Here is a 12,730-nt window from a genome sequence, read left to right as displayed (position 1 = left end):
GATGATGATGATGACCTATATCACTATTATTAAAACGCCTTGATTAGAAAATAATTTATTGATTAAAATGGACAAAAGTATTCCGTCTAGATAAATAAATTCTCATGCGAATCTTTTTTCAAAATTATCCAAAACAAATTTGTTGTAATAAAAGCTTTGAATTTCGAAAAGATTTATATCTTTCACCTTTTTTGTGAAATCTAAGCAAAGTTTCTTAAACTCTGCCCGTTCATCATCAAATGTAGTGGATATATTCAAAGGCATTACAGATAGAGCTAAGAGCGTGTTCTCAGTTCCTCTCATGCAGAGTAACTCTTTACAAACAAAAGCCAATAATAAATGTCCATTGATCCTTAACAAAGAAGACATTTTCAGTAATGTTTGCGTAATTACTATTACTATGCTATTGTAAAAAATAGTAAAACAATTGTTATTGTTTTTCAGATCATTCATAAAGAGAACTAACTCCTTCGTTACATATTTAGATGCACGATTAATATCCGGGTCTTCATTTTCCTGAGTTATCACTTTTTTACTAATAATCAAAATCCTTAGATCCATAATCGTCATATAAATTTCTCTTTCAGGAGTGAGGTCAAGAACACAACTCAAAATCGTTTCGAATATCTGTATATTGTACTTACTAAATTTGTAGGCACTAAGTTCAGACCTTTCTTTCACTTTGTCTTTGATAATAAATGAGTTTTTATTAACAACATAAGGATTATTAGAAATTAAACTCCACTGTTTATAGGATTCTCGTAAAATAATTTCAAGCAATTGAAGTGATTTTGAACTGTCATCAAGTGTTTTACTGGCAACAATGTATGTTGCAGCTACATTCCAAAGACAGTCGTTACACGAACTTTCGACATCTGTAAAAGTTTTTTCGATTCCCTTTTCTATTAGCATTATTTTTATGTGGTCTTCAATTTCTTTCAAAACAAACTCCCGATTCATGCAATCCATGTGTTTTTCAATGTCATTTAATAGTTTATTTTTGATCGTCATATTTTTTGTTTTGTTTGGTAATTGTTTAACTGATATCCATGCAGATTCTAAATAATCACCTTTGAACCTTTTAGGCATTTCATATGACACTAAGAGGTCAAAAACTTCTTTTTGATCTTCGTCATAAAGAGTTAAATTCAACTCTCGTATTACATCGTATAGTTCATTTTGTGTCTCTTCATTAGATTTAATAATTTTATCAAAAAGAGATTTGTAAATGATCATACGTAGAGATACGTTCTTCGTGTTCTTCCAAACGTTAAGAAGAAGGTTCTTAAGGTTTTCCGCAGTAAAAGCTGTGAATGCTAAGCGAATACCATGTTTCTGCACGGATAATGGAGCATCTAAAATGGTCTCAATGAATTCGTGACATAGTGGCATTGGTAGATTAGCCAAATACCTGTTAAACATTGGTAAACAAAAATGTACGTAATCTCCCTTGATATAAGGAAGAATAGTCGATACGGGAACGGGCAATCTTGCATAGCAAGCGTAACGACATATTGCTTCTTGAATAGCTAAAAGTTTTTTATCAATCGTGCTGTGATCAATCTTAGATTCTTTTGGAACATTTTCCAATAATAGTTTGAGCATGTTTTCTTCGTTTCCCATGCTAAAAATGGCATATACTGAGTTTTGTATAAGTTTACGATCGTCAAAATCGTTGCGTTCTAGCTGTTGTATGTTAGCTAGACAACTTTCGAAAAATTCTAGAAATAGACTGCCCAGATCTTGGGAATAATAAATCTTTAACTTCTTTAGGAACTTTCTTATACCAAAAGTCCTTTGTTCAAAACAAGATTTTATTTCAGGTCGCAATTCAACAATTGTTTTTATTTCTTCATCTTTTTTCAACAATCGCAACAGACAATCGTCTGTTAATGTCTCTAAACGATACTCTGGAGACTCTGGATCTTTTTCAGATTTCTTTTGCTTGTTTTCATCTTTTTTATCTTTCAAAAAATCGTCGTACCGAAAATGACAATATGTAGAATTCATAAAACAAAGAACTTCTTTTGGCAGATATTCTTTAGTTTTGTCGAAACATTGAAGAAGATTCTTTAAATAGAGCGCATATTTATTTCTGCTTCTCCGTGTTTCATCATGATCCCATTTAATAGAATATTTGAATTTTTTATAGTAATAATCATAAAAATATTCATAGACAGATTTCTGTTCGTCGGTATTTAGATCGTCTAAATTACTTTTTAAACAGTTCATATCCATACTTTCATAAATATAGTCCATTAAAGTGGAATCCATTTCTATACCACGAATTATATTATGTATCGCAAAATAAAACTTGTATAAATAACAGAAGTTACAGCCTGGGGTAGCTGTTTCAATACTACATAGTATTTTATTGAATACATTCCAAGTAGGTTCATCGCATTGAAATATAAAACTTGTTTCTATTATTATACCCTCCAAAAAGTCTCTTTTGTGATTAACATTTTCATTATTATGTCTCTTATAATAATAGTTTATTAAAGTCTCTAAATCTTCTTTGGTTCTTATTGTATCTATTAAAACCATAATCATTTTATTCCTCATGCTAGTATCGGGTGTAATAAGAATATATTTCTTAATGTTTGGGAAAGCTTGAGTAAAGTTCACAAATTTATACCAAATATAATCATTATTTGTTCCCAATATCTCTTTGGCTTCTTCTATATGCTTCAGCGCCCACTGCTCCTTTTCTTCTTGTGTTAGGAAATCGTGGTATTCGTGATAGTAAAATCTATAATTCATTTCGAATGGTACATCACCATATCTCTTATGAAATATATTCTTCAGGAATTTGTATGTCTCATCAGAAGGAATAAAATTAAAAAGGTCTCTATTATGTGCGTAGAAATTGTATTCCCAAAACCTTTTTAAAGTTGGCAAGAGGGTAGGGATATATATTTTTACGTCTTCGGTGGTAGAGTAACGAAGTAATATATTTCTTTTAACTTTATTCACGTACATTAAGGGTAATCTTAGCACGCGATCTTTATGTTTTGTCATCATATATTTCGAGAGTCGGCATCCCATCGGGACAAATGCATGTTCTGGCATAACATATTTTTCTAATAAATCTAAATATTTATTCTCGTCCACGTGGTACAGATAAGCAAGCTTATCTATAAAACGTTCTTTCTGGAAAATGTAATGTTCAGTAGTAAGATATCCTTCAGCGAGAGCAAAAGAATTTCCAATAAACAACGGTGGATACCCGTGTTTGCTTAAGTAATAGCAATCTTCTTTAATTAAGTTAAGTTTAAAGGCTTCCGATGTAAATAAGAAGAATTTCAACGCTAACGATTTAATCTTCATGTTTTTGCAATAATTTGAGAATGCTTCATTTCTAGATTCTTTCCTCAGGTGATACGCAAGTTTGTTCAGCAATTTAGTTTTTATTTTAATAGACATCAGGGGAAACACTTCATTGTGAAGATAGTCTGGATTCATAAAGTGTGAATATTCGTCATTAAATATCCAATCACAATTAAGAGCTCGCGAAATCAATAAACTATCGCCGCATTTTAGAATTTCCATAATATACTCAATATTTCTATATTCTGAAGCAACGTCAATTTTAAAAAGCTTGTCCACGTCGGAATTCTCTTCCGTTGACTTAATATCATCGAAACATATTTTTTTCTTCACAGTCTCAGCCACTTTGAAGTTGAGCTCCCGTTGCCGCTGCCCCAAAGAAGACGCAGTTAATTCAATCATTTTATACCTGAAAATAATTTTTAATAGTTAATTTTCGTTAGACAATCGCAATTGTAAAAAAATTGTTATTTTTTTTTAAATTAACGGTTTTAATTAAGTAAAAATATTCAAACACAAAATATATTATTATATTAAAAGTTACAAACATTATTATGTTAATGCCTAAGTTTTTAATACATGTTCCAGTGTTCAGAGTGAATAGTGAATGGTAAGATAAAATATTCAAAAGTATGTGATACTTTTGAATTTTTTTAATATGACAATTAAGTTAGGAATAAGAAACTTAGTTCATGTTTCAGTATAGGTATCCTTAAAATAAATGAGGATAAATTTAATTTTCTTTTCGTTAATTAAATTTACACACGCGACTTTACACTTAGATGTCCTACCTGGCGGACACAGACGGCTGTTCACCTTTTAGCACTTTAAACATTATCAAAAGTATAATAAAAATTTTACATACCAACTAGGTATGCTAGGGAAAATGCCTATTACTAGTCAAAAACCGTTCTTCCGATATAAAGGCGCGCCGATTCATTTATAAAATCGTAACCTTGGCTTGCAAAATTCGCATCCAGGCATGAACGATGACATCGTTATCAGGAGGAGGAAAAATATATAATATTAGGTAGATACCTATAAGATTTGTATTACGCAATATTTCATATTATCTCACTTTGGGTTTTCAAACCTTTATAATTACATATATATAACTAATAATTATATGCACGTTTATGTAAGTTTTATTAATAGGTACAGCAAAAAACACATTTTCAATGGAATTATATTTAAAAAAAAATAGTTTTTTAATTAAGCACTATGCTTAACTTTATGATATTGAAAAATAAAAAAAAACATCAATATATACCTACCTTAGGTATAAAAATCTTTGTAATTTATTTAACCCAAAATGTTTGTCCTTATGTTACAACCCAAAATTTGTATTAACCAACTAATTAATATTATCCTAAAAATAAAATAGAACTTATTAACTTTACTTACACTTAAGATTTTCACAAGACTCCTGAGATAAATTTGAAGTTTTAACTTTTATAGTACTACTGCACAAGACAAGTGCTCTTCAACAATCTACATTCTACAGTAACTGTACAGTAATAAAAAATGACAGTAATAAACTACACTTGCATCTAATATAAGGCATAGAGGTTTCCAGTTTCCACATCCCACACATTCCTAACTCAGAGCAAAATTAATAAGATTATTGTAGAGGTTTTACTTTACACAAATAATCAATATAATATTATGATTTAAGAAAATTTCTTTGAAACAATATTAAAACTACTCGAAGCACATAAATATCATAGGATATATAGATATGTTTCAATTATTGTTATACAGAAAAAATATTATAGTTATGTTTTTTATATATCCTTATCTGTAGGAAATACCACTTTGTGCTTACAGTACTTATCAATCTTTTGGAATGAAATCGATAACCTTCCTTATAATTACTGTGATAGATCCGAAATTTCTCAGATTTGAAACCAATTATTCACAATCTATTGATGGAGTTGGCAATTTTGATAAATGCTGATATTTATTGTTGGCAATTAATATTGCAACCGTTGATTGTGGTTCATAGTATGTTGTAATAGTTTTTTGTGTTTTGAGTTGTTATAAGAAGTTCTTTGTATTCTTGCACTGAATAGCCTTTACGGTCTAAATTCTTTAGCACCAGCATTTTTATTTCCATCAAATGTTATTTAAAATCTAATATTAGTTATTTTTTTAATAAAGTATCAATCAATTAAAATCATTTATATATATATATATAATATAGATAACACAATGTACACTTATGAATGTCAAAAAAGAAATATAGATACATTAAATTCTTCTAATTCTACATTTACCTACTAGCAGTTCTCAAATCAAGGTCGTCGAACGGAAGAGAAGAACTGGCAATAAACTCTAAACTCTTGGCCACTCTTTTTAATCGCCCAGTTTTTTGTTTTACACAATGTTTGTAAGGAGCTGCAACCATTACACCATGTTCAACATGACATCTTAAGTAATAAATAATAATAAAATAAATTACAAACAAAGACTTGTCCTCTATCAGCAGGAGGCATGTTGAAATGCGAGCACACACTTACATTATCGTGGGAACAACACGCAAATATATAGTCGACATAACTGACATCACCGCATACACGAATTTAAATACGACCAGACACCACAAGTAGCACGCGTTCACGAGTATGACGCATGGCCAGCCATCGGCCCTCTCGCCATATTTTAGGGAGAGACACAACCCGACGCATGGATGCCGCCACAAGCAATGACATTTAAGCGAACAGGACGATCATTGATATAAGATAATAATAATATAACAAATTATACTAAAATAATTAGATACCACATGGATCACGGTTTGTTCCCACTTTACATTAAAACAGTCGTGGCTGTTGACGATCGCCCCAGAGTCTGGAAATGCAGCCGAGAGATTCAGTCGCTTTACCTCTTTATACTGGAGTAATTCATTAGGATCGAAAAACACTAGGATCGTTTATATATTCATTTATATTATAATAGGCTTTATCGAGCAGTTTTACTTTAATACTACACCCGGATACGGGTATTTTAGGTATAAAATCCTGTAAATATTATTTCGATGTCTGTACATTGCATTCCTGCTTGCTTCTGTCAATTACAAAAGATTGGTATTTGATAAATGACTAAGTGTCTTTATTTCTAACACAAATTTTCTTCATCGTATATTTCAAATATCGGCTCATCGGCTTTTTCTTTTACAAGATTTTCATAAGTATTAATTTCAAAAAACATTATGTTACTTAAACCTCTGCTTCGTTTTATTCGGTTTATAGAAAAGAGGTATTTTCACACATATAACTGCGCAGTAATAAATAATACTATAATATCTAGAAATAAAACTTAGGTTTCAGTATTCGCAAGGCAAAGGGCCATAAGGCGCTATACAGCTATTGATGATGATGATGACCTATATCATTATTATTAAAACGCCTTGATTAGAAAATAATTTATTGATTAAAATGGACAAAAGTATTTCGTCTAGATAAATAAATTCTCATTCAAATCTTTTTTCAAAATTATTCAAAACAAATTTGTTGTAATAAAAGCTTTGAATTTCGAAAAGATTTATTTCTTTCACCTGCTTTGTGAAATCTAAGCAAAGTTTCTTAAACTCTGCCCGTTCATCATCAAATGTAGTGGATATATTCAAAGGCATTACAGATAGAGCTAAGAGCGTGTTATCAGTTCCTCCCATGCAGAGTAACTCTTTACAAACAAAAGCCAATAATAAATGTCCATTGATCCTTAGCAAAGAAGACATTTTCTGTAATGTTTGCGTAATAACTGTTACTATGCTATTGTAAAAAATAGTAAAACAATTGTTATTGTTTTTCAGATCATTCATAAAGAGAACTAACTCCTTCGTCACATATTTAGATGCACGATTAATATCCGAGTCTTCATTTTCCTGAGTTATCACTTTTTTACTAATAATCAAAATCCTTACATCCATAATAGTCATGTAAATTTCTTTTTCAGGAGTGAGGTCAAGAACACAACTCAAAATCGTTTCGAATATCTGTATATTGTACTTACTAAATTTGTAGGCACTAAGTTCAGACCTTTCTTTCACTTTGTCTTTGATAATAAATGAGTTTTTATTAACAACATAAGGATTATTAGAAACTAAACTCCACTGTTTATAGGATTCTCGTAAAATAATTTCAAGCAATTGAAGTGATTTTGAACTGTCATCAAGTGTTTTACTGGCAACAATGTATGTTGCAGCTACATTCCAAAGACAGTCGTTACACGAACTTTCGTCATCTCTAAAAGTTTTTTCGATTCCCTTTTCTATTAGTATTATTTTTATGTGGTCTTCAATTTCTTTCAAAACAAACTCCCGATTCATGCAATCCATGTGTTTTTCAAAATCATTTAATAGTTTATTTTTGATGGTCATATTCTTTGTTTTGTTTGGTAATTGTTTAACTGATATCCAAGCGGATTCTAAATAATCACCTTTGAACCTTTTAGGCATTTCATATGACACTAAGAGGTCAAAAACTTCTTGTTGATCTTCATCATAAAGAGTTAAATTCAACTCTCGTATTACATCGTATAGTTCATTTTGTGTCTCTTCATTAGATTTAATAATTTTATCAAAAAGAGATTTGTAAATGATCATACGTAGAGATACGTTCTTCGTGTTCTTCCAAACGTTAAGAAGAAGGTTCTTAAGGTTTTCCGCAGTAAAAGCTGTGAATGCTAAGCGGATACCATGTTTCTGCACGGATAATGGAGCATCTAAAATGCTCTCGATGAATTCGTGACAAAGTGGCATTGGTAGATTAGCCAAATACCGGTTAAACATTGGTAAACAAAAATGTACGTAATCTCCCTTGATATAAGGAAGAATAGTCGATACGGGAACGGGCAATCTTGCATAGCAAGCGTAACGACATATTGCTTCTTGAATAGCTAAAAGTTTTTTATCAATCGTGCTGTGATCAATCTTAGATTCTTTTGGAACATTTTCCAATAATAGTTTAAGCATGTTTTCTTCGTTTCCAATGCTAAATATGGCATATACTGAGTTTTGTATAAGTTTACGATCGTCAAAATCGTTGCCTTCTAGCTGTTGTATGTTAGCTAGACAACTTTCGAAAAAATCTAGAAACATATTGCCCAGATCTTTGAAATAATAAATCTTTATCTTCTTTAGAAACTTCGTTATACTATAATTCCATTCCTGTTCAAAACAAGATTTTATTTCAGGTCGCAATTCAACAATTGTTTTTATTTCTTCATCTTTTTTCAATAATCGCAACAGACAATCGTCTGTTAATGTCTCTAAACGATACTCTGGAGACTCTGGATCTTTTTCAGATTTCTTTTGCTTGTCTTCATCTTTTTTATCTTTCAAAAAATCGTCGTACCGAAAATGACAATATGTAGAATTCATAAACCAAAGAACTTCTTTTGGCAGATTTTCTTTTGTTTTTTTGAAACATTGAAGAAGATTTTTCAAGTAGACCGCATATTTATTTCTGCTTCTCCGTGTTTCATCATGATCCCATTTAATAGAATATTTGAATTTTTTATAGTAGTATTCATAAAAATTATCATAGACAGATTTCTGTTCGTCGGTATTTAGATCGTTTAATTTACGTTTTAAGCGGTTCATATCCATACTGTTATCAATATAGTCCATTAAAGTGGTATCCATTTCTATACCACGAATTATATTATGTATCGCAAAATAAAACTTGTATGAATAACAGAACTTACAGCCTGGGGTAGCTGTTTCAATACTACATAGTATTTTATTGAATACATTCCAAGTAGGTTCATCGCATTGAAATATAAATCTTGTTTTTATTATTATACCCTCCAAAAAGTCTCTTTTGTAATTAACATTTTCATTATTATGTCTCTTATAATAATAGTTTATTAAAGTCTCTAAATCTTCTTTGGTCCTTATTGAATCTATTAAAACCATAATCATTTTATTCCTCATGCCAGGATCGGGTGTAATAAGAATATATTTCTTAATGTTTGGGAAAGCTTGAGTAAAGTTCACAAATTTATACCAAATATAATCATTATTTGTTCCCAATATCTCTTTGGCTTCTTCTATATGCTTCAGGGCCCACTGCTCCTTTTCTTCTTGTGTTAGAAAATCGTAGTATTTGTGATAGTAAAATTTATAATTCATTTCGAATGGTACATCACCATATGTCATATGAAATATTGACTTCAGGAATTTGTATGTCTCATCAGAAGGAATAAAATTAAAAAGGTCTCTATTATGTGCGTAGAAATTGTATTCCCAAAACCTTGTTAAAGTTGGCAAGAGGGCAGGGATATATGTTTTTACGTCTTCGGTTGTAGAGTAACGAAGTAATATATTTCTTTTAACTTTATTCACGTACATTAAGGGTAATCTTAGCACGCGATCTTTATGTTTTGTCATTATATATTTCGAGAGTCGGCATCCTATCCAGACAGATGCATGTTCTGGCATAACATATTTTTCTAATAAATCTAAATATTTATTCTCGTCCACGTGGTACAGATAAGCAAGCTTATCTATGAAATCTTCTTTCTTGAAAATGTAATGTTCAGTAGTAAGATATCCTTCAGCGAGAGCAAAAGAATTTCCAATAAACAACGGTGGATACCCGTGTTTGCTTAAGTAATTGCAATCTTCTTTAATTAAGTTAAGTTTAAAGGCTTCCGATGTAAATAAGAAGAATTTCAACGCTAACGATTTCATCTTCATGTTTTTGCAATAATTTGAGAATGCTTCATTTCTAGATTCTTTCCTGAGGTGATATGCAAGTTTGTTCAGCAATTTAGTTTTCATTTTAATAGACATCAGGGGAAAGATTTCATTGTGAAGATAGTCTGGATTCATAAAGTGTGAATATTCGTCATTAAATATCCAATCACAATTAAGAGCTCGCGAAATCAATAAACTATCGCCGCATTTTAGTATTTCTATAATATACGCAATATTTCTATATTCTGATGCAACGTCAATTTTAAAAAGCTTGTCCACGTCGGAATTCTCTTCCGTTGACTTAATATCATCAAAACATATTTTTTTCTTCACAGTCTCAGCCACTTTGAAGTTGAGCTCCTGTTGGCGCTGCCCCAAAGAAGACGCAGTTAATTCAATCATTTTATACCTGAAAATAATTTTTAAAAATTAATATTCGTTAGACAATCGCCATCGTAAAAAATTGTAATTAATATTTTTTTTATAATTAACGGTTTTAATTAAGTAAAACTATTCGAACACAAAATATACAAGTATATTATTACATATTATATTAAAAGTTATAAACTTTTAATATAATAATATAGGTACGTTGTAAGTTCAAGTGTTCAGAGTGAATAGTGGATGGTAAGATAAAATATTCAAAAGTTATCACATATGATAATTAAATTAGGAATAAGAAACTAAGTTCATGTTTCAGTATATTCTTAAATATATGATGATAAATTTAATTTTCTTTTCTTTAATTAAATTTACACACGTGACTTTACACCTACCTGGCGGACACAGACGGCTGTTCACCTACTTGCTTATTTTAATCACACAATTTAACATAGGTATATACTATATAAATGTTAAACTTCATGTAGAAAATGAAACTATGTAGGTACCTACTTGAACAAGGATTTAACTTAGCTTTCAATTCAAAATGACATGGAAATTAATAAAAAATACTAATTTCTAATTGATGTTTGTCGAAAACAATACATTTTAATAAATGATAAGAGACAAGAAGATATAAAAAATTAAGTGTTTATAGTTTGTATATTACGCGTTTGATAAAATAAAGAAAAAGCAATTCTAATTTAAGACTAACATTAAATAATTTTTACATACCAACTAGGGATGCAAATACCTATTTCTAGTCACTAACCGTTCTTCCAATATAAAGGCACGCCGATTCATTTATAAAATCGTAACTTTGGCTTGCAAATTCGCATCCAGGCATGAACGATGATATTATCATCGTTATCGGGAGGAGGAAAAAATATAAATAAGGTATAGGATAATATAGATACCTATAAGATTTGTATTACGCAATATTTCATATTATTTCACTTTGGGTTTTCAAAACTTTAATTATTTTATTGGTATAATTAATTAACTAATAATGTAAATAAAATTTAGCGTTATATTATGCATGTTTTGTAAGTTTCATTAATAGGTAATAGTACAGCAAAAAACACATTTTCAATGGAATTATATTATAAAAAAAAATAGTTTTTTAATTAACATAGGGCTTAACTTTGATATTGAAAAATAAAAAGAAACATAAATAATTGCACCTAAAATCTTTTTGATTTCTTCAACCCAAAATGTCTGTACTTGTGTTACAACCCAACATTTGTATTAACAGACTAATTAATATAATACTTAAAATAAAATAAAACTTATTAACCTTACTTTCACTTAAGATTTTCACAAGACTCCTGAGATAAATTGGAAGTTTCAACTTTTATAGTAGAAGACAAGTGCTCTTCAATAATCTACAGTACTGTTTACTGTACAGTAATTAAAAATGACAGTTAACTAATAAACTTCACTTGCTACTAATATAAGGCATAGAGCTTTAAAATAATTTTGGTATAGTCTAGATTCTAGAATCTAGACTGTCTATAGTTATATAGTACCCTAATTATAATGTACTCTATGGTCGAAACAGTATATACATACTATTATTAGTTAACACAAAAGATTAGAACGTGTAGGTACTCTAGACTTTTAAAATCTACTGAGGTTAGGTTAGTAACAAGTTCGTTCCGCACGAAGTCTCGAAATAAAAGTGAATCAACGCCGGTGTTGCCACGCTTTATATAGGTTTCTGCTACAAGATGGCGTTAGTCCGCTAACACGGCCTCTCCTGACACTCTGACATCCTCGTCAGGATTTGATGTCCCAGCGTCTATACTGTCATCTCTGTGGGTAGAATAAAACGTTAGAACATTACAGTTCTGGGAAGGTATTGCGTCGTCTATTTGGTCAGCAACTGAACATATTTACTTGGTTTAATACAAACAATCAAAGTAATGAAAGATAGAAAGGAACTTTAAAGTATCAAACTCCAAGGAATGAGTTAACGATTATTTATAACCCTTACAAGATTTGAAACAAACTATCACTTTCATGAGTAAAGGACTTGTGTAAACAATTACAAGTTTAGTGTCACCATAAGGTATAAAGCTCTACTTATTTCTCAAGAACATCGTGAGTTTGGGGCTGGTTACCCTGTCCATTGGTCTTTTTACCATTCATAAAGGAAGATCGTGAGTTTGGGGCTGGTTACCCTGTTCATTGATCTTTTTACCATTCATACAGGAAGATCATGAGTTTGGGGGCTAGTTACCCTGTCCATTGATCTTTTTACCATTAATACAGGAAGATCGTGAGTTTGGGGCTGGTTACCCTGTCCATTGATCT

General features: G+C 30.5%; 1 protein-coding gene across 10 annotated transcripts; it reads right to left on the bottom strand.

The window, feature by feature from the left end:
• Positions 1–42: 42 nt before the first annotated feature.
• Positions 43–11,817, bottom strand: LOC125059012. 10 transcript variants are annotated; one of them, XM_047663105.1, is made up of 2 exons: positions 11,717–11,798; positions 43–3,739 (listed from the first exon to the last, which is right to left on the bottom strand). In XM_047663105.1, the coding sequence occupies exon 2, from the start codon at positions 3,730–3,732 to the stop codon at positions 103–105; it is 3,630 nt and encodes a 1,209-aa protein (XP_047519061.1). In that variant the 5' UTR covers positions 3,733–3,739; positions 11,717–11,798; the 3' UTR covers positions 43–102. The 10 variants fall into 10 exon arrangements, with proteins under 10 accessions (XP_047519061.1, XP_047519060.1, XP_047519054.1 ...); XM_047663104.1 differs by having other exon boundaries at positions 11,712–11,783; XM_047663098.1 differs by lacking the exon at positions 11,717–11,798 and adding an exon at positions 11,187–11,424.
• Positions 11,818–12,730: the final 913 nt, after the last annotated feature.

Source organism: Pieris napi, chromosome 19, assembly GCF_905475465.1.
Source record: "Pieris napi chromosome 19, ilPieNapi1.2, whole genome shotgun sequence".
NCBI lineage: Eukaryota > Metazoa > Arthropoda > Insecta > Lepidoptera > Pieridae > Pieris > Pieris napi.
The sequence above is the reverse complement of the archived record's forward strand: the minus strand, read 5'-3'. Positions and strand labels throughout refer to the sequence as shown.